Genomic DNA, 23,093 nt, shown 5'->3' on the forward strand with positions numbered 1-23,093 from the left:
TAACCCCTTCATTCTGTACTTATCAGTTGTTGGCATCGCCTTTTGCAGTGCTCAAAAGCTCGTCAAACACAATTTTTCTAACCCCAATATCACAACTGTCCATCCCGTGTTTCTGCATGTTATGGTTTTCTCTACCCAGCATTTATTCACCTAACTTCTTACAACAGTCCCCAATTTCTCTTTGGGTATCTATCCCTGTCCATCCACTTAGTCTATAGTTACAGTTACAGTGATCTGACCCCACCACCAGGGTGGGTGTGGCTGATTACAGCTCTGTCTCCAATAACAGCAATTAACTCAGGCCAAGTCAGGTCAAACAAAATAATCAGACCCTATACCGGGAACTTTGTCTGAACTACTGGGGGAGACGACTCCCAATATCTACTGGATGGGTGCTGAGTTAAAGCCCAAACACCTAATCCAGGTTTACACTGACCTTCACGAACTTTCCCCTGCTGACCTCCCCAGCATCAGGTCATCTCACCATCTCCTGGCATCCCACAGTTTTTACTAATTACTTATAGTTCCCACATGGTTCTAGTACTGCCTCATCTCCAGGTGTTTATACATGCTGTTGCTTCCATATGAAATACTTCTCACTCTCTCCCTGACTAATCCCTACTCTTCTTTTGAGTCTCAGATAATGAGTTATTTTCTCCAGTAAGCTTCCATGACTTCCATATCTGAGTTAGGTTCTCTTTCTATGAGGTCCCAAATCATCGTCTGAATGAACCTCATCTTACACGCCTACCTGTAAGCGGCTATTTTAGTACTAACAATTCCTCAACTATTTACACAGCATTTATTATATGCATAATATATTTCAATAGTATTAGTTGCTGTGAGGAATGTAAATAAGGAAATAAAATGTAACCTTTTACTTTAAGGAGCATAAACAAAGAATCTTAAAACTGAGAGGTAGGATAACAGAGCACATAAGAAATTTTAAAACAATGCAAGACAGTGTTAATTATGTGCAGCATAAATAGAGTAGCCCCTAAACTGTGAGACATTCTATGGGACATTCAAAAGCCTGTGTTCTTAGTCTTACAAAATCATGAGGAGGTACATTAACCACAGGAGAATGAATAAGATGTTAATTATAAGTAAAATGAATAGCAATTTTTAGTAAAGCAAGAACCTGTAATAAGATACAATTAGTAAAAGAGCTAAAACCTAATGACTCCATTCACATTTTTATCTCTGTAAGTGAAGAGCATCTAAATAAACTTCTACTTAGAGCAAAGGGATTTTTTTTAAAAAAATTTGAGGAGACACATCTCATTGTACAGGAAACATTAATGAGAAAACTTCTTAAAGAACATGTGATTAAGTATGAAAGAAGCCAAAGAAAATACAAGGTGGTAGACAGATCACTGAAGAACAAGCACTGCTGTAAGAAAGGGAAAATGGAGATGTATCCAATTCTAGCAGTGAGGCTTATATTACTGTCAAGTTAAAACACATAGAAAATTTACCAAGTTGCAAAGTGACTAAAATCCCTACAAGGAATTTCAAAACAAGAAGTAGACCAATCTAAAGCAAAGATGGAAAAGTTCCTAATGGAGGTGGAAGAGAAACACACATGCACAGTACATTTCAAAGAAGGATTAATAATCTCATTCCCACCTCAACAGTAGATTTCATGAACACATGAACCAGAACAAGTTGACATCAGGATTCCTAGCAACAAACAAGAAGCTCAAATTTTACAGTGAGATGTAATCAAATCTTAACAGAAATATGAGAAGTGGTTTGGCACTATTATATTTAAGACTCTGATGTAGCTTACTCTCCAATCAGGGGTTATAACTATAATAGTTTCTCTTCTACCTCAAGAATCACAATTCTCCCCATTCATTCCCAAGCTAGTACAGAAACAACATCAAGAAAAAAAACTATGCTTCAAAACTAGAAGAATGAATCATTATTTCTACCAGCAAGACATTCTCCAGTTTAAGGATATAGTATGAAATATGTAATCCCAATACAGAGAAAGGAAGATTTTTAAAAACTGTTTAATTCTAAAGAGTATGTAGTTTTCGGGTAGTCCTTCCTGGAAAGAACTATTGTTACCACAGTCAAAATATAGAGGATTTCAGTTACCTATAGTGATATATACCTTTCAAAATACACCTGACAGACTGGATAAACATACCTTCTGGTTCCTAACATATTGGTTCCCTTCCTCATTTGCCCATTTCACACAATTCACCCAATGTGGGAATCATTAACTTCACTATAAGTAAAACTAGATAACACAAGACTTCACACATAAAATAGGACTTCAAAGCTCTGGGAATTGCCACAGGCCTAATAATGCAACACAAAATAAGCATCAAGTATAGCAGACTGATTCTTCCCTTTGGAATGCATTCTTAAATACACGCACATTTCACAATCATGGCAAAGCAGAGCACACAACTGGCAAAACAGGTCAGCTAATAAAATAACCCTGTACGTGTGGAACAAACAATTGTCACAGCACCACGAGGTCTTCCCCTCACAGAAAACATGCATAAGTTGAGGATGATTATAGCTCAGAATTACTCTAAGGATCAGTGACATATGACTATGAAGAGTGCTTTGAAAAGCACAGAACCATATATATGTATCTTCTATTCCATAGCATTCACAGTCTCAAAATCTTAATAGGTCAAATTTCACAGTTTAGGATATTTCTTTGGTTTGGGATGAAATTTAACTTAAGAACATTACTAGTACAATAAGACTGAAGAATAGCCACTTAGGAAAATAGTAAACTACCTCCATGCACTTTAGAATACTGATGAACAAATAAAGCAAAACAGGAAAACCTGAGTGGGTGAGGCAAATAATTTGTTATTCAAATATAAATCAGTCTTTTCTAGTTAATTGAATAAGGCTTTAAAAAGCAATACTTGTTAAGTTTCCACTACAGCATGTGCTTGATTTAAACATAAATTTGGACACCAAAAGAATAAAGGCTTCTTTTGTGGGTGCAGGCGAAGAGCGAGATAGAAGAGAGAATGGCTTCGGATTTAGATGTATTGAGTCTAAGATGCCGCTGGGACATCCAAGAAAACATCAGCATCACGCAGTTGTAAACCTGAGATTTCATCTCAAGACGAGCTGAATATAAACATTTTTAAGTTCTCTAACGTTTAAGTTAGTAGTTAAAATTAGAGAAGTACAAAAAAATCACAGACTATATAAGAAATGGTGTAAACTGGTGGCCAAGAAGAGCACTTTTAAAAAATGTTTACCTTAGAAGATGGTAAAGTAACAAAGACCAGGAACTGAAATGGGAAGAAAGGTAAGAAAGAAAAGCAGCAAAGATGGACGCAAAGTGTGTCAGAGAAGCCAAAGTTGATCAAGAGTGAGAAATAATCCCCCCAAATGACGTAACAGTAAGCCTGAGAGAGATGATTGCTTTTGGCAAGTAGAAGCTCATAAGAGATCTTTGAGAGAGTAGTTTTAATAAACGGTGGGCAAATGAGTAACATCTCTATAGTCATTTCTATAAATATTTAGAAGCTTGAGCTGACTCTTAAAAATACCATTAACAAGTTATTAGTTCAAAATATTGGCCATTGTCACGGCCGTATTTACAATCCTCTCTTCCTAGATTAATGGCCCCTCCTTCTCTACACACAAATTTATAAAATGTTATAAATGTCAGGAACCTTAGAAATCATTAAACGATTGCAAACTGGCAGCCAACAGGCCAAATTCAGCTCTCATGTTTCTAACTTTTTCCCCCACTTAAAAAAAAATCTTAGATTTTCAGCTTCTCTGTAAGATACAAAGGATCTGGTAATAATGGTCCCACACTTCCAATGCACCTTTTGCAAGAAGCATGTCTATTCCACTGCCCTAAGGACACCTCAACGTCCTAATGACACCTCACTTCACTCATTTCTGGTAACTGCGTTCCTGTATCTGTGAGGTGTCTAAGATAGAAACTCCTAAACTTGACTTAAATAGGAACCATTAAATTCATCAGCCATTCACTACCTACTCTAGGTTAAGACCCAGAGAGGTTAAGGTCTCAAAGTCAGTTAGAGAGCCAGAAGTAGAACTCTGTTCCCTGACTCCCAGCTTACTAAGTGAACCGTGGCTTCTGCTGACACTAAAGATACCTCTGGGTTTCCCCAAACACATGCCAATTAATTATCTTTAAAGGAAAGGGAAATCATCTATATCTAAATATAATTTTATTAAGAAGACAATTCTCAGACATTCACAGAAATATCCAAATTGATCACTCACAAAAAAAAAAAATCTTTACCGTACCATCAAAATTGAAGGAAATGAGTTAAGGAAATCATCTTTAATTTATTCTTTATGTGCACTTTACTTGTTTGACACGTCCTTTGTTGACAAGAGAGCTGCTTTCTTGGATTCGGTCTTTCTGCCTTCAGTCTTTTCTTATTCAAATCCAAAGTTATCTTTAAAAATAATCTGCCAGCTGAGTAATACGTTATAAGAGAGGACGTCTCTGTTTTGGAAGTTCTTCATTTCCCCAGGGCTTATGGAATAGCCTACAAGACCCTGGAGCCCTTTCGGTCAGCCTGTGTGCCTTCACGGCCTCATCTTCCCTTACCACCTACACCCTCCTTCACACACATCAGGACGCTGAAGACACAAATATTATTCCCCCTTATCTAGAGGTCTGTCCTAACCAACTGCTGTAGTTTTTGTAACTGATGAGTTGGCATTAATCACAGGACCAAACTAACAGCCAAAGATGTTTATATGTCCGCCACAGTCCAGCTTTCAACAAGCACACTGAAACCGTATTACGAACCTTCCGACCACAAACCACAAATTGTGATCAGTGGTTCACTTCCTGCCCAACAGGAGACACCCTGTGTAACAACTTCCCATCACTGCAGGAACAAAGCCTTTGCCCATGCTTTTCCCTCCCTCCTTCACCTCCTGACCAAGCTGGGTGCTTCTCCATGAGACCCAGGGGGGCATGTCCCCATCTCTTGGGGACTGTAAGTAATAAACTCTTCTTTCAAAGGCAGTTATCTCTATGTCTATCTTCTTAGCATACTTAACTAAAACAAATCCCGCAGATGTTTTAATATAAGCCCATCCTCCTTTTTTTTTTTTTTCTTAGAAAATACCGATAAATCCTTCATAGTGAAAATTAAATGGTTTAAATGTCACCTCCTTGGTGAAACCCAGGGCAATTTTTGTTGCTCAGCCGCTTGATCTGCTCCTAACACAGGTAGGGCAGCCTCCGCTCAGTTTTGCAATTTTTCTGTTTTTGTGTTCTTTTGTACCCATTGGGCTTGGAGAACCTAAGTGAAGAGAAACACTCAAGTCTTACCCAGTTCCCTCCTTTATATATATTAAGGACTCAATGAATAAATTTGCAATGGGAGAAAGGGAGCAAGGCTCACCGGGTCCCTTGAAGAACACAGACCAGCTCTGATCCGCCTTGGAGGATAAACAACAGCAGAACCACACTTAACAGAATCCAGAGGTTTATTTTCATTCCTGTCAGGCTTTTCAGGGCTTCCCTCTCCCTTGGGTTTTAATTTTGTTACTATGTGGTTGTTTGTTCATTTCATGGGTTTTATGGGCTTGTTTTGCTATTTCCACTGGATTTTACTTAGACTAAGTCTGATGTCTACCTGGGAACCTGGCATCCACAAAGGCTTAGGTTTGGCTACCAAATATAATTCGTATGGCCTCAAGGCACATGGTGAAATCTGATGTTAAAAACAACTTAATCTAATTCATCAAGGCTGAAGTCACTATGAATTACAACATTTTAGGGTTGTAATGAATTAAAATCAATAGAAATATGGGGGGAAAATGACCTTTCCTTTTCCAATTAATCCTTTTGGTTCAAGCGCTAAATCTTTAGGCCTACCTACTTGAAGAATTCTCCTGAATGAAGGTTTACCTTTAGAATACGTAAGATTCTGCAAGTATTTCTGAACAACAATGTGTGAACTGGGGAAGAAGAAAAAAGCCTTTGATAACATTTTACTAATTACATTTATAACTCTCCATTTTTACTAACAAGATGATGATTAACAGGTAAGTATTTAGGCCACTAATTGATTGCCTTTTTTAGTGATTAAAAATATGCATGTCAATTATACCTAAAAATGTAGGTAATTTAAGAACTGAAAAGAATGATACTACTTTTATCATTTTAGTAGATAAATGTTGTGGGAAATAATATCATGATTAAAAGTAAATCCCATAGCTTTCTACTTGCTTGTTATTTGTAGCTTTAAATAAATAATAAATCTAACTTAGTATAAGTTTTTTGGTTTTTTAAACAAAAGGGCCTGGCTTTTCTTGAACCATTCTCTTTCTGATAATGAACACTGATTGTGAATGCAAAACCTTGCATATCATTATGTGAAACATTTATGCATTCAGAGTGTCTACTTGGTGGCTTTCTTCTTAAGAAGCTAAACAATTCATTAAACAAGCTGCTCCTGAATGGTAGATCAGAACAAGCATAAGCTGCCTTCTGTAGAATTCTATTGTGGAGCTGTACCCATTTGTGTTTTCTTTGAAGCCACAAAAATGAAACCCTTATGCTCATATTAAAAGCATAAGAAAGGCATCTATTGTGTCAATAGATTTAAAACACGGCCTTAGACACAGTGAGAACCACTCCAAAATGGCACTCCTATAATAGCAAAGGTTAAGAAGTGCATTCCCAGGGAAAACCTTCAAAGGCCTACATATCATTATATCCCAAAACAGATGGCATCGCAGTGTTTGGAACTATAGTTTATGGACACCTACAATCTCAAATAAATCCTTTCTAATCCCACTCTTTTGTCTAGATTTTGTACTTTGATGATAACTGCAGGTGCTTTTCTCCATTCTTCATAGGGTGACAGAGTGACAAAATGATACAGTGAAGATTCATGTACATATATGGACACAACTCTTACTACAACTTCTATGCAATGTACAAGTATTCTACTAGCAAGAGACTTACACTTTATAGAAACTGGCAATTCCTAGATTCTGATCTATGATAAATCATTAGTCTGAATTTTATAGGAAATAATGAAAAAAAACACATCTCTCTCATATATTGCTGAAAATATAAACTGACAAAAACCACTTTGCAAAACAATGTGGAATTCTCTAGTATCTATGTGTATACTTTGGAAAAACTCAAACACAGGCGATGAGGACAAAAAATTTCACAGCAGCATTGTTTATAATAGCAAAAAACTGCAAATAACCCAAAAGCTCATCAACAGGAAAATGGATATGTGCACTGTGATATACTCAGCAATGAAAATGAACAGCTGCTACATGTACCCATGTGGATGAACCTCAGAAACAATGCTAAGCAAAAAAGTCCCAGAAAACGATCTGCAATGCTTCCTTCATGCAAATTTAAAAGCATGCAAAATCGAGCAACATGTTATTGTTACTTAGGTTCAGTTTTTTTAATCATGTAAAATTCTGCTGAGAAAAATCATACTACTGTGACTAACAGACTGAAATAAAAGTTTTCTGATTTTTTGCTACAAATCTCGGATACAGTGGACCCTTGAACAACACGGGTTAGAATTGCACGGGTCCACTTATGTGGGTTTTTTCCACTAAATTTGTACTACAGTACTACATGATCATGGCTGTTTGAATCCATGGATGGAGAACTGAATATAAGGAGGGCTGACTATAAAGTTATACATGTATTTCCAACTGTGAGGGCGTCAGTGCCCCTATCCAACATGCTGTTCAAGGGTCAACTCTACTGAACACATTTTTGGATTCAAATTTAGTCTACAACAAAATTCTCTACAGATAATTTCTAATGGATCCTTACAGGTCAAGAAAATTTATTTAAAATATCATATATATCAGTATTTAAGGAAAATATGTGAATTCTAACCTGAAAAAGATTTAAATAGTATCATATTTTTACTGTAAAGAGTTTTACTTCATAGTTTACCTGAAACTTCACAAGGCTTGTGAGACTGCAGGAAATAGTTCCTCTTTAATTCCTGTCTGTATATAAGATGTAGCTTGTTATGATCATCTTCATGTTCACTCCCATCTGCCTTCATTATAGGTTCTAAGAAATATTCACCATCATGTGCTTTAAATGTTCCCATCTGGAAATAAAGAAAATAAAAATTAATTTTCTTCTGTCACTAAGCAGAGAAAGCACGCTTTGCCACAGGTTAACGTGAGAGCACAGAAACAAGACAGCCAGGAGTTCATTCACTAAATGGCATCAACTAAACATGATGTTTCTTTCCTGGCTCACTTCTCCCTCTTATGGATAAAGTCACGGAGACTGGATAATATTCCAGTAAACCAAGGTGAAATGACAGGTATTCCAGGTATAAAGAATAGCATAGGCAAAGGCATTAAAATGGCCAAAGGCTTAGCACATTCCAGAAGTAAGAAAGCCTCTTTGGCTTGGTCTATGTAAGGTAATAGAGTGAGACAAGACTTAAAAGGAAGGCTGGGGTCAGATAAAAGATCTTGAATGTGACGCTAGCAATTTGAATTTGTAAGCAATGGGGAGCCATTGAAGAGTTTTCTCAAAGACCTGTCTCCTGAATTCCAGAATCCAACATCCAACTTGCTTTTTTGACACTTCCTAGTAGCATTCTCAACCTCAACGTGTCCAAAGACAAACTCTTTCTTTTCAGTCCAAACCTGCTATTTCTTCAATGCTCCCTCCTCAGTAAATGGCAACAGTAGTATTCAGATAGCTTAGGACAAAAGTCCTTAGAGAGAAACCAAGGATGGGTCTCTCTCAAATCCCACATTCAACTCATCTGCAAATGTAAATGGCTCAACCTTCAAGGTATAACTGAAATCCAACCACTTCTCCCAAATTTTATCACTACACCCATGATCTAACCTAACTTTCTCTCCTTTCTGAACTAAATCAATAGCCCTCTATTGTCTCTACAGAGGAGTCACAGTAATTTTTAAGTCTAGATCACGTTGCTCTCAAATCAAAAAAACAAATACAAAAAAGTAACATGACTTTTCACGTCATTCAGTAAGATTCAAATTCCTTACCATGGTCCACAATGTCCTGCGTGATCTGCCCACCCCTTTGCACCACCCGGCCCCTCCAAGCACACAGATGACCAACAGTTCTGACTTCACCTTCTCCCATTCTACCTTGGCTCATTCTACAGCTCCATTCCTGATGTCTTTGCTATTCCTCAAACATGACAAATATTCTCTCACCTCAGGACCTTTGCACTTTCTAAACCTGCCTCAAGCAGTTTTTTCCTGATCACTCCCACTATCACTTGTTTCAGGTCCCTACTCAACATTCATGACCCTATTTAAAAACGTTACCCAGCCTCCTACGTCTATCCCCACTATCCAGTTTCATTTTTCTCCATGTTTATCACTACCTGAGAGATTATTATTTATATTTGTTTCTTGTCTGATACCATCCACTAACATATAAGTCCATGAGAGTAGAGCTTTGACTGTATTCTTCTCTGCATGTCTGTCATGCCTACCACATAGCAGATATTGGATAACATATATTAAAGGAATGAATAAGGCTGTAAGACATGGAATTTAATCTAGTGACACTGTATGGTAGAATACTAGCAGTTATGAGATAGAGGCTATAGCCCAGAAGAGAGGTAACAAAACCTGAATTATGGTGACAGTGATGGTATAGCAGTTGGAAGAGAAAGATTACCAGATGCGAATGCTTGAGGAAAGCAGAAAAACAGACAGTGAGAGGGAGAACTTATGATAGAGATAATTTTCTGGGAAAATAATATTTACCAAAATGACTCCAGAAATGTTAAAAATCCAAACAGACCCCTTTTCTACCAAACAACAGAAAAAGATGTCAGAGTTACATCACAAAAACTCCTGGCCTTGATGATTTCATAGAGGAATTCCACCAAACCTTGAAAGAGCAGATAATTCCATTGTTATTTGAACTGTTCCCAAAAATGAAAAAAAATCCAAGTTATTTTTATGAAGCTAGTGCAAACATATAGTAAAGCCTGGTAAAGACAGCACAAAACAAAACAACCACCCAGAAAAACAAAACAAATAGAGGACAAGCTCACATATGAATATCAAGCTAAAAGTCTGAAACTGTATTAACAAACAAAAGTCAGTAATGTGTGAAAAATATACGACGAGGTGAAGTTTATCATAAGAATGTAACTATGGCTCAATATTGGAAATCTTAATTCATCATCACCACTTACACAAATGGAAAAAAATCACGTCTTTTGAAAAAAATCACCGAACATTCTTGATCTTAAAAATATCAATAAAATATAAATAGGTAGATGCTCCCTTAACAAGATAAACTCTATCACAGCCCAAAGACAGTATCATGCATAACAAAGATACATGCAAGGCATTCCCACTTAGATCAGGAATATAAGGATGCCCAGTATCACCTGTCCTAGACAACAGAACTAGGTAAAAGATTAGAAACATAAAATTGGAAAGGAAGAGTTAAAACTTTCATCTTCATAGGTAACATCAGTGTATACCTTAACAAATAAGAACTAACTGAAAAACTACTATAAGAACTAAGTGAATTCAGTGAGAAAATACACAGGCTTCAATAATATTCATGTGTATAAAAAACAGTGAGAAGATACTATGGAAGAAGCAATCCAATTTACAAAAAAAAGGTTAAATGCCCAGGAATAAAACAAATTTGTCAGATTCCTGTAAAATGTCAAAGGTCTACTGGAGAACAAAGGAAGAGAACTTAGAAACCACTTGCCATGTTCCTCAATATAACAAGATCTCAAAAAAATACCAACAGATTTTTTAACATGTAAACTGCTTCCAAAGTACATACAGAAAAAAGAAATCACCAAGATAATTATAAGAAAACAGTGAGGTGGGACTAGCACTATAAGATGTTAAAATATTACAAAGCCACATTAGTTAAACACTCCAATGCTGGCATGTGAGGAGACCAACGGACCAATGAACTGAAAAGAAAGGCAAGCAATAAATCCTAAACCACAGGACTTAGTATTATTAGTATATAGACTGCATCTCGAATCAATGAGGAAAGAGTATATTTAATAAATAGATTGTGACATGTGGACAAAATAACTTGGATACATCCCACACAGAATAAATTCCAAAGGGTCAGTGATGTAAACTTTTGAAATAAAACTGTAACAGCACTAGAAGGTAACATGAGAGAATGCCCCTTTCACTTTGGAATAGCGAAGGTCATTCTAACCATGACTCAAAACCCATTAAAAAAATGTTAAACTTCACTCAGGAAGAACAGAAATTAATACTAAACTGAAAAACCATTTTCACCTATGAGACTGGCAAAATTCTAAATGTTTTATAACATTTGTGTCTGTGGAAAAATGGGCACTCTGATACACAGCCGTTGAAAATGTAAATTAGTGCAATCACAGTGCAAAGCATTTAGCAATATCTATGGCAACTACAAATGTGTTTGTTCTTTAACACAGCAAATTTCCCTTTTGAAAATTTATCCAACAGATACTGTACATTTCCACACATGTTGAGCTAACATAATTAAGGTTACTAACTACAGCACTGTTTTTAACAGCAAAATATTGGAACCAATTCAACAGTCCACTGTTAAAGTATATTGACATAAACTATGGTATAACCATATAATGGAATATCTTGTTATAGACAAAAAAGAATAAACATTTTATGTAGTGATATGGAAAGACCTCCAATACAATTATTATACCAAAATATAAAACTGTAAAACAGGATGTATAGTATACTACCATTTGTGTAATAAAGGAAGGAAAAAAAACTAAATATTTCTATTTGCCTGGAAGAAATGCTAGAAGGATTCATTAGAAACAGTACAGGTAGAGGTGGGAGAAAGCAGATGGATTCAGGACGGACTAGGTATAGCATCCTTTTCACTTCAGGTACTTCATATACACTGTTCCCAATTCCCACCCTTCACCTCACATTCCTGCCACAGCCCCCTGCCTGGTGGACTCCATCTCATCGTTCAAGTCTCAGCTTCAAAGAGCAGCTACCCAGAAAGTTTTTCCTTTACCAGCTAACTAGGTAACCACATCCCTACCCCTAATCCTGAAAATAATTACTTTTTTAGAGTTTACTACTGTTTGACTTCTTCAGAGCACTTACAATGTTGTATTTATATATTCGTTTGCTATTTATAACTGTTCTCCCTCATTAGACAGGTTTCATACAGGAAGAGACCTAGCCCTGAATTTACATTGCCTTATACAGTACCTGACACACAGCCAGCGTGGTACACAATAAATATCTGTTAAACCAAGAAAGAGATTATTTCCTACTTTTTGTAAACTCAGCTTATGTTGAGCAGAGACGTAGGACAAATCTGGACACGCAAGCTGGAGCTAGAATATGAACTCTTGAATGTAGGGATGTTATAATAAAAAGAGTCCATAAGCAGGTGAGAAAAAAATTGCATTTTTATTACCATGAACCTATAAATGAAAGTTAGAATTTTCTTCAACTGTGAATGTAGGCAACAGATCCCAGTGATGTTGCCAGTGGAGAGCAGATATTTTCATGACGTGAAGATGTTTGAGATCTCAAAATATTGTTTATGCTCAACAACTGTGTTATTAGATCTGCCATTAGATCTTATTTAATGTGATAATAGGTAAAATTTTACATAATTATTTTTAATATCCTGATAACTGTATTTCAATAAAATTGGTTTATTTTGTAATTTATCTTAGGCACTTGAAAACATTCTGAGAAGGGCTCCATTGGTGAATTATCAAGAGGTTTGAAGAGAAATGGGAGGAGGAAGGAGAGTCAAAGCGATAACTTCAGAAGATTAAATAATATCTTTGTGCAGCTGCTAAGACAGCAAGGGATGAAACAGAAAGAACTTGCACCCACTGGTAGTCAAGAGAGTGGAAAGAATCCCTCAAATGGTCAGCTCTGATCAATAAATCTCTTTCTCTAGTTTGGTGAGGCTAAATCATCGAGGGTAGGCATTAATCATAATTTCAATAGCTAACTCGGATCTATACAGCAGACATCATTCATATACACTTATAATTTATTTCCACCTAATAATAACTGAGGTAAGTTATTATTATCCCCACTTTACAGGTGAGATGAATGAGGAACAGTGAGGTTAAGTACCCTGTCCAAGTCTCACACCTAGTAAGAGACAGGACCAAGATGTGAACCCAGTTAGGCTGGCTCCACAGTTCGTGCCTTAACCCAATGCACTGTGCTAGGGATCACACACCAATTCTGATAAACCCTACAAGACAGCTGAAAAATACTTAATGAGTAGGCAGAGTTCTAGGGGCTAGAGATACAGAGGTGAGCATGACGAAATCCCTGCCCTCAAAGAATTCATACTTACATGGGAAAAGACAGATAATAAAAATGTAATATGCCTGGTGGTAACAAGTACAATAAAGAAAATAAGGCAAGGAGACAGAGAATCCCAGAGGGTGGGGGGAGGCACTCTAGGCTGAGGCTAGAATAACGAGGGGGGAGCCATGGAAAACTCTGGGAGAACACTGCAAACAGGAGAGCGGTGACTGAAAGGCCCAGTGACGGGGAAAGCTTGGCAGGTTCAAGTGACAGAGAACAGTGAGGCTGAAACTTTGCCAACAAGGGGACACACAGCAGAAGCTCAACAGGTAGGGGCAGGCTGCACTCATTATGCTTGACACTGGAAAGCACTCACCACGCCTCCAAATACACAAAGGTACATTTACCTACATGTAAAACTTGGCAAGTTTCCACTTAGAAAAGCGTATTTCTGTGAAAAACCAATTCAGAAATGAATAACTAAATTATGGATGCTATGATAAGCACAGTTTTAGTGAATGAGGCTTCATTTTCATTTCTTAATTATCTTTAAATTACTTAGGGATAATAACTTTGAAATTGTTGCTTTAAATTCCATTGTAAAGAGCATATGTAAATCACTATTTTAACTGAATAGTCACTGCAAGCTGTTTAAATGATTAGGGCAATTATAGTCATAAATTCTTCTTTACATTCATAATTATTACCACATCAACCTCTCCTTAAAGGTACCAAAGGCTTTACTACTTTTACAGTTCCCAAACCTAAAACATTGCCTGAGACGTAGCAGGCACTCAACACATATCTGTAGAAATAAACATTTTTTTAAATAAATTTATCTATTTATTTTATTTTTGGCTGTGTTGGGTCTTCGTTGCTTCACGTGGGCTTTCTCTAGTTGCAGCGAGCAGGGGCTACTCTTCGTTGCGGTGCGTGGGCTTCTCATTGTGGTGGTTTCTCTTGGTGCGGAGCCCGGGCTCTAGGCACACGGGCTTCAGTAGTTGTGGCTCACGGGCTTAGTTGCTCCATGGCATGTGGGATCTTCCCGGACCAGGGCTCAAGCCCATGTCCCCTGCATTGGCAGGCAGATTCTTAACCACTGCACCACCAGGGAAGCCCGAAATAAACATTTTGGTAACATGGTAAAGTACCTGATTTTCCCCCCATATACCCTTTAGTAATCCTTTTTTTTTCCCTCTAATATTCTTAAGTTACAATAGTTTAGGGACTTGTCTGAGATATAGTTACATGATTTTGTTTTCTTTTAATGCTGAAAAGTAAAATGTGTAGGTGCTCTTGGTTACATAATGTGCTAGTATATTAGGATTACACATTTTTTTTTTTTTTTTTTTTTTTTTGCGGCACGCGGGCCTCTCGCCATTTTGGCCTCCCCCGTTGCGGAGCACAGGCTCCGGACGCACAGGCCCAGCGGCCATGGCTCACGGGCCCAGCCGCTCCACAGCATGTGGGATCTTCCCAGACCGGGGCACGAACCCGTGTCCCCTGCATCGGCAGGCGGATTCCCAACCACTGCGCCACCAGGGAAGCCCCAGGATTACACATTTTTAAAAGGCTTAAAAATTAAGGAAATTCCATCAGATATACTGAAATTCTAGTCTGTAAAATAGAAAAATTTATAAAGAATTCATCTATTTCTTAGAAGTATACTACACTCTAGCATATTTCATTCATTCTACCAGTGTTTATTTTCCAAATATAACTACAAATCCCTTATTTTCAATACATACCAAAATTCCAGCTTTGCTTTCCCAGAAAAAATAATTAACTATACTTAGAGGTAACAAAGACTACTTTTGAAACTTGAGTAAATGGACCCATGGGAAAAAATCACTTTCTACCTTTTTTAAAAAGCATGCTGAGCAGAAGAAATGTGATAGCATCCTGGTAAAAGATACAAACAGGAATGAGGCAGCTTGTTACTCATCCCAAAACGATTTTGAATAATGTCACACTTTCCCCAAACAATACTGTAAATATCTATACCTTGAAAACTTTTTTTATATACCTTTTGGATCAAACACTGACTATGGGGTACTTCTATGATAATGTTCCAATAAACCCACACATGGGTCCAACCTGCACTCTCATGTGAAAGATGAATATAGTTGTTTCGAGTCCATCAGCACTTCCTTTAGTCATGCTAGAACACTCTAGCCTGCTAATAATACTGCCTTTATAACTCAGAGGCCTTTTCTTCAACAAAACCTCATGCTTAAAAGAGTAATTTCAAGAAAAAATAATTTGTCCTCAAAGGGGTTTGCCCGTATTTATCAATGAAGGACTTAAAAGCATTTTGCTTCCAGCCATTTTTCTATAAGCCACCCCACTGCAGAGGACTTTCTCTTCAAAAAATAAAAAAATTAGAGCTTTGCCTAAAGGCTCCTAAGGAAGCACTTAATTTTTTTTTTCAACTTGGAAAGGAACCTCGTAAGGCATTGGAGGACTTAATAAAACAGGTGGTTCGTAGAATTATATTTAGATCATGCCATATTTTTAGCAACCTGCCTATCTGCGGAGGGGCACTGCAATTTGATTCATGAGAAATGCCAATCAAATTCCAAAGTCTTTCTTTTGATGACTATTAAAAGTAGCATAACTAGTTTTCACTTGGGCAAAGGGTTCCCATTTACTTGAAGCAATGATCGTCCATTTGCCAAGGCAGCAAGTGATTATGCAACTGGTTCCAATTTACTCTCATAGGTCAAAATTTTTATGTTTAGAGAATTTTTATACAATAGTTTTTCCAAACTGTTCTTATTTCAGTATTTTGACATTCATTCATGTACTTTTCCCTAAATACATGGTAAACACATGTATTATAGCCACCAATAATAATGTACTCTCAGATTTTATTAAAGGGTAAAAACAACAAGCACAAAATGTAAACCATTTGGACTCTTTTCCCAAATCATTTACAATTATCACATAAGCACTGGCGGCTATAGAACTAGTTCAAAATAAAGGTACTATTAAACAAGGCAATTATTTAGAGCCAATACTGAGAATTTATTTTAGTAACAGATTGCTCTCAACTATTGATAAAATTGGATTTTCATTTAAGGACTGAATCACTGGTAATTACTACCATGAAGACTAAAATGTTTAGTTTCTCAGTCTTTAATCATATGTCGTATTAGAATCAGTTTGATGCTATTTGTAATAAGAAAGCCTGAGTATGAGTCCTGGGTCTGCACTCATGGAATCTTGGGCAAGCCACTTCATATCTCAAACCTCAGTTCCATGACTTATAAAACAAAACAAATAATTCTATCTACCTAACTTCCTTAGAAAGACAATGTGTGTTAAAATGATGTCAGTAACTGTTTTGAAAGTGAGTATAGTTTGATATAGGATGGAAAAGTCTCCACTAAAAACACAGATGTTACAGCTACCCTTTTTTACCCTAAGCAGAGGGTAAGTGTTATGTAATAAAAGGTCATGAAGATTAACTCTGAGATTCATCTTTATTTTAGGGTACTCTGTTCAATGCAAAAGATATTTTCCCCTGACAGTTCCTCATTATAACACCACTGACCACACCTAGGAAATAGCGTATTATACATAAGCACACATTGAATGAATGAATCGATGATATGAAGAATATGTAATTGGCCCCAGAAGCCTAAAGCAGAAGATTCACTGCAAAGTTTTTGAAAAGAGAGTCTTCTCTCCTCTAGTAGCATTCTTTATTCCCCATTCCACAGGGCAATTCCAGATCTCCAGCATAAATGTGAGAGGAAACATTGCTGATACTCACCTAAAAAGACACTGCTCTCTCACCACACCCCTACCCATGAGGATCAAGAAAATAAGACAGACTCTGGACTCATCTATCCGAGATTCGTGCAGCCAAATGATTCAGCTACATAAATAGTGTCCCAGCAACATCACTAACAAGGAGTGAATTCTGTAACATTTCTCTTTTTTGTAGGCACTGAGGTATATTTGAGGTCACATGAACTCACTAAAAGTGGAGAGAACTGTCAAAGAAATGGCCACGTTTCTTTGACCTGTGGGGTCCAGGTAGTGGTTCTCAGGACAGCCTCTGCCATCCTCTTACTAAAACATCTGCAGAGACATAAAGCCCAAAGTCATTATAACAATTAGAAATTTAAAACAGTAAGAAATGATAAAGAACTACTCTGTAGGTATATAATGGAAAGATGTTCATGATATATTGTCAAAATGTTATAAAGCAATATTACTTAACAAAGATATATGTATACAACCTGGTCAGCTCTTTGTAGAGAAGATGGGACAAAGAAAAGAAGGCTCAGGATGGATCTGGAAAGATGAGTAGGAGTTTAAGGCAAAGGACATTCTAGACAAAAAGAAGAGTAAATATAAATTCAAACCATTATGAAGATTAAAGTAAACCTATGAGAGAATCAAACAAATGTTTCTAGAATAAATATTTCTTTCTTGGCACCTCTCCTGTTATTAACTTTCCTGGTTAATGGCTACAGGATCACTCAGTCATTTAAGTCAGAGTCATTAGAACCATTTTGGTTGTCTGCTCTTCTGGTCCAAAATTCTAATGGGTCTCCTACAAGGTGGCTTAACTTCAGCACTACTGACATTTTGATAATTCTTCATTGTAGGAGGCTATTCTGGGCATTGTTGGATGTTTAGCAACATCCCTGGCCTCTACCCACCCGATGCCAGTAGCTTCCCTTGCCCCCTGCACAGCTGTGACAACCGAGTGTCCCCAGACTCTACCAAATGTTCCCCGGGGGGACAAAACTGCCCCAGTTGACAACCACTGGTCTCATAGTGCACCTTCCACAGGAACCCAACTCTTCTCGCCACTGCAACCACATTGCTTCCTGCGGCTCCCATTCCCTGCTCTTCCTTACTGCAGTGGTGATCTCCTCAGCACCTCGCTGCCTCCCCTGCTCCTTGCACCATGATGCATAAGGGCAGACCCCTCCCAACACATCAAACTAACCCACCATCTACAGTCTAAGCCTTCACGCTTTCGCAGTACATTCCAGGCCTTAATCTGACTTCAACCTTACCTTTCACCCTCACCTCCTAATGCACCCTACTCTTCAGCTGCAGAGACCCACAAGAAGCCCTTGAATTTTCACATCCCCAAATGTTTATTCATCCCTCAAAGTCCAGCTGAGAAGCCTCCTCCAGCCCAGGTCTCATAACACTCTTCCTCCCTCCTTCCTCAAAGTTCACCCAGCACTCCTTGTACGCCTCTGTTAACAGTATTTAACAGACTATTTTCATTGAGTGTGTGTACATGTGCCCGGGGTCACTATGTGGTGGCCCTGAGAATGCTGAGCATAATTGACCAAGGACCCCCACTCCAGGTTTTGAGATCCATCCGTGCGTGTGCCCCTGCCATATCTCCCATGCACCACTCCAGACGGTAACTGAGTGTGGCAAGGATATGAAGAGGAAACTCATTCTTAGGAGGCAAGGCACCGTTGTCCCAGGCAAATCTGGCTTGAGGGGTGCTTTGCTGAACCTTGCTTAGACTGCCCGGAAGCCTGGGATGCTTCTACCCAACATTTTCATCCTCTCTTCACCTGTTTCAGACTCCACTGCTCGCTCCTTTTTTCTAACACAGACACTTCCCCTATTAAACTCTTTGCACATTTAATCCCACCTTACTATCTGCTTCGTGGAGGACCTAGGCTAACACGCGAATGTTAAAGGTAGAGGCCTAAGAAATTCTCCTTAGTGTTGCTTGAGTATTTGACTAAGTATAGGAATAACTAAAAGGGATCCTTATGAGTTTTCCAACAAAAAATATGAATACAGAATGGCATGTGTAATGACCTGAGGCTATGTGACTTCTGAGCAAATAGGAAGTTTAAAAAATAAGTTTTCTAAGAAGACAAAAACCGGTAAAGACACTACTGATAGTTTCCATACACTTATTTCCTGTCTGAACATGGAGGTACTACAGCACCTAAATAATCAGTCATCAGAGGGCATTAGTGCCTGACATGCCACAGAATGGTTCACATGAGAAACTTCAAAAAAGTACACACAGCCACTGCTCCGTGAGAATACTGTATAAGCCAGATGCAATGTCTGGTTTTATGACATCTGGAAACTGTTTCTTTCAACCAAAAAGACTGCATTGATTCAAATCCCACCAAGAAACAGTGAAGCTAATTGTCTAGGCAGTCGGGTTAGTCCCTGAGGGCCTTTGGAAGAAGGGAACCCAACCAGGTAATGTAAGAGAGCTGGTAGAGCGACAGGGGTTGTTGGGAATAGCCTCTGTACAATTTACATACACCATTCTGACAAGGATATGCCCCAAATATTACAACTTATGGAATACTGACCTCTAATTGGCAAGAGTGTATCAACATCATGAGAAAATAGATAATATGGCCATGAAAACAAAGTTTAGAGTTGAATCTAGAGATATTAACGCCTGATAACTATATATTCTGTGACTTTATCAATGAACTAAAAACAGAGTTTGATTAGCCATTATATTACATATAGGTAAATTTATGATTTGGCTCTATTTTCATATCTACTATAGATTTTAGAAATGTCAAAATAAATAATCAGAAATGTTTGAATTACGTGATAAATACTTACACTTAGAAGAAAGAAAAGTTACAGAGAAAGAAAGATTAGAAAAGCAAAAGTAGGGTTTCCCTGGTGGCGCAGTGGTTGAGAGTCCACTTGCCGATGCAGGGAACACGGGTTCGTGCCCCGGTCCGGGAAGATCCCACATGCTGCGGAGTGGCTGGGCCCGTGAGCCATAGCCGCTGAGCCTGCGCGTCCGGAGCCTGTGCTCCAAAACGCGAGAGGCCACAACAGTGAGAGGCCCGCGTACCGCAAAAAAAAAAAAAGAAAAAAAAAAAAAAGAAAAGCAAAAGTTATACCCACAGGAAACAAAGAAAATTTCTGGCAGACTCAGCCCCTCTGGTTCTTGGGCCCAAAACACTTAAGAAAACTAAACAATACAAGTCATGGTTCAGTGGTTTAGTGAAAGAGAAAAACACGTAAATACTAAGACTTCTAGAAGTGGGGAAAAAAAGTAGCTGTGTAGAAATTAAAAGAAAATGTTAGTTTATATGTTTGAGGTTAATGCAACACTAGCAACTGAATGAAATCAATAAGTATGTTGTGATGTCAATTTTTTTAAATGGTTGTATGTACAGAGATATTTGGAAAGTAGTAACTTGGTTTGTATTCCCTTCCTTTAAAAGTCACATTCCTCAGTAGCCACCAGAGAAAGGAAAGGTAGATGCTACCTCAAATGGGAAGATGGAAGGGGAACAGCTCAAATGAATGAGATATGAAAGGGGAACTCCGTGGATTCCAGGAAGAAAAGAACGATGGAGGCAATGGATACGGCTGGGAAGATGTATGTGCACTGACTTCTCCACTGAAGGTTTAAGGCCCTGGAGGCGGAAGGCATGTTACATAGTTTAGGAGGACTGCCAAGAGAAGTGCTTTAGCATGCTATGTGGGACTCAAGGGACGGACCTCTACAAGCCCCGCCCCCACACACACACACATGCACTCACTGAAATAGAGGTGTGGCAGAGTTTGGCGAAGGGAGGGATCAAGTCCCCCTAGACTTTCATATGCCATGAAGGGTCTCAGAGCCTTAGAGGGGTCTGGAAGATTACCAATGGCATCAGCAAACCACCTTATGTGGAGAGAGCACTGCAGCAGGATCTAAGTGACCCTGTGTTGAAGGCTGCACATGAAGAAGCCAACTAGGTGTTGCATCCAGAACTCAGAGGGATACGCAGCAACAGAGAGAGCCCAGGTAGGAAAGAGTCAGTGAGCCCCAACTGAGCAAAGAAAAGCCACAAGTTCTCAGGCCCAGAATTCAGCGGCTGGTGCCAAAAAAATGCAAGGAGACTGAGGCACAAAGGACCTCGGAGGCTAGAGGCACTGGAGGACAGTATGATTTCCCCACCTTCCTCCCAAACAATACAGAGGCCTCAGAACACTTTGCTGCCCTGTATGAGGTCAGTTTTCATCAATGGTCAACATTTGCTTGAATCCAGCCATGACAATGAACATTAATAGAAAAAAAATGAGGAAGTCACACACTCATTCAATATATTCAGGAAAAGCATCTGATTAAGTACAACATCCATTCACGATTAAAAGCAAAACTAAAAGCAAAGAGCAACTAGCAAAAGAGAACTTCAATAGGACTGGCTCTAAAAATCCTTCAGTAAATCTCAACCTTAGTGTTTAACGGACTGACAAAAATCAAAGCTGAATCATCACAGGCGCACACATGCAAAGTCACAAAGATGAGCTGGGAAGCAGTAGGAGCAGGGCTGGAAGTGAGCATTACTGACATCTTGGGCATTGTATCAAGGAGGATCTGCAAAAACTCAGCTGGTCCAGGTTGTGGGTAACACAACTTTATCTGGATCTAAAGATTAATCTGAGACTGAAAAACAGGAATCTGATATAATAATAAATGGACTCTAAAACCTACCAGAAGTTCCACCATTTGATGAAACTATTATTCTAAAGAGTGCTAAGGATAGAGTCAAGGTAGAAATAAAAAAATCATAAATATACAGCTAATATCCTTTATAGTGCTAATATCACAAGGGAGAAAAATCAAAGAAATGTCACTAATCTCATCAGTGATTTAGACTTATAATGGGTCCTGATCATACTTCTAAAAGATTTTTAGATCCTGATACCTCTAGTTATGTGCTGTACTACTGGAAACTTTCTATCTCTGCTGTGACTGATATCCTCAACGCAGCCCTACACATACAGAGAAATGGAGATAAAGCTGAGTTACATCGGTACGAAAATATGTTTTTAGATGTTAAATCAAACTCTGATAATATCAGTAAGTCTACCAAAAGCAAAGTACATACATAAATCAAATTAATAATGCATGATAACTAAACAATTATATCCAAATTGACACAGTGACAGGAAAAGGATGAACTCCTGTTATGACTTTAAAACATTTCCAACTGTTTTTTGATTTCAAAAAGGAGATACTGAATAATAATTTGAACTACACAAAAATTATGAATCAACATGAGCAGAAACATCACTCCTAATAATGCTTCCCATCTGGAATTTTTTCCATGCCTTAAATACTAAATCAAGAAAACATACTGACCATGACAAATTTGTGGTAGTAAATCTAGAATTTTCTAGACAAACTAAACATTTTGAAAGGTTCTAGAAAAGAGAATATTTTTCTTTCCTTTGATGTGTAGATGGCTGTGTAAATATTAGTGTGTTTCTGCCATTCTGATGTTGCATTTTACACTTATCTACAGCCGAAAAGAAAACTGTCCAAGGCATATATATATATGTATACGTACATATATATATCAAGATAATAGCAGAAAAAAGAACAAAGAGGTGTTCCAAATCTACTTAGTAATGACCAATACTCACACCCAGGAAGACATCTTACACCAATTACCCTGAAACGAAGTATTACATTTGGCCTAGAAAGAACTGTTATCAATTTTCTACTTCATCAAAGAGCAAACAATGTTGGTGTTCTGAAACTCATCTAAAATTTGCCCAACAAAAGCTAGAATACTTGGAAAGAATCCTGTAGCCAAATTCTTAGTTGTTTCTTCTTGAACACGTATGTATCAGAGGAGTTAATGATAAAGTGAGTTCATATATGTTTTAATGTAAGTGTTCTCAACCAGAGGTTCCATGAACTTGGATGAGAAAGACATCTTTATTTTCCCTAACCTCTGATACATAACATTTCCTTCAATTATGATTGTAGGTAAAACCACAGACATTGTGACTTTGTTGGCAATAAAATAATA

General features: G+C 37.9%; 1 protein-coding gene across 7 annotated transcripts in view; it reads right to left on the minus strand.

Annotated features, from left to right (window-relative positions):
- The window catches only part of ADAMTS20 (ADAM metallopeptidase with thrombospondin type 1 motif 20), a 195,600-nt gene that overhangs the window by 170,369 nt on the left and 2,138 nt on the right, over positions 1-23,093 (minus strand). For all 7 annotated transcript variants that reach the window (XR_014297386.1, XR_014297387.1, XM_082664945.1 and 4 more), the window contains exon 3: positions 7,937-8,099. Coding sequence is in view for 5 of the 7 variants with exons in the window: in XM_082664945.1 (XP_082521071.1) it covers positions 7,937-8,099 (163 nt within the window). In the remaining 2 variants the exon portion in view is untranslated. The remainder of the gene's footprint in view (positions 1-7,936; positions 8,100-23,093) is intronic.

Source organism: Grampus griseus (genome assembly GCF_964374135.1).
Source record: "Grampus griseus genome assembly, chromosome: 11".
Classification (NCBI taxonomy): domain Eukaryota; kingdom Metazoa; phylum Chordata; class Mammalia; order Artiodactyla; family Delphinidae; genus Grampus; species Grampus griseus.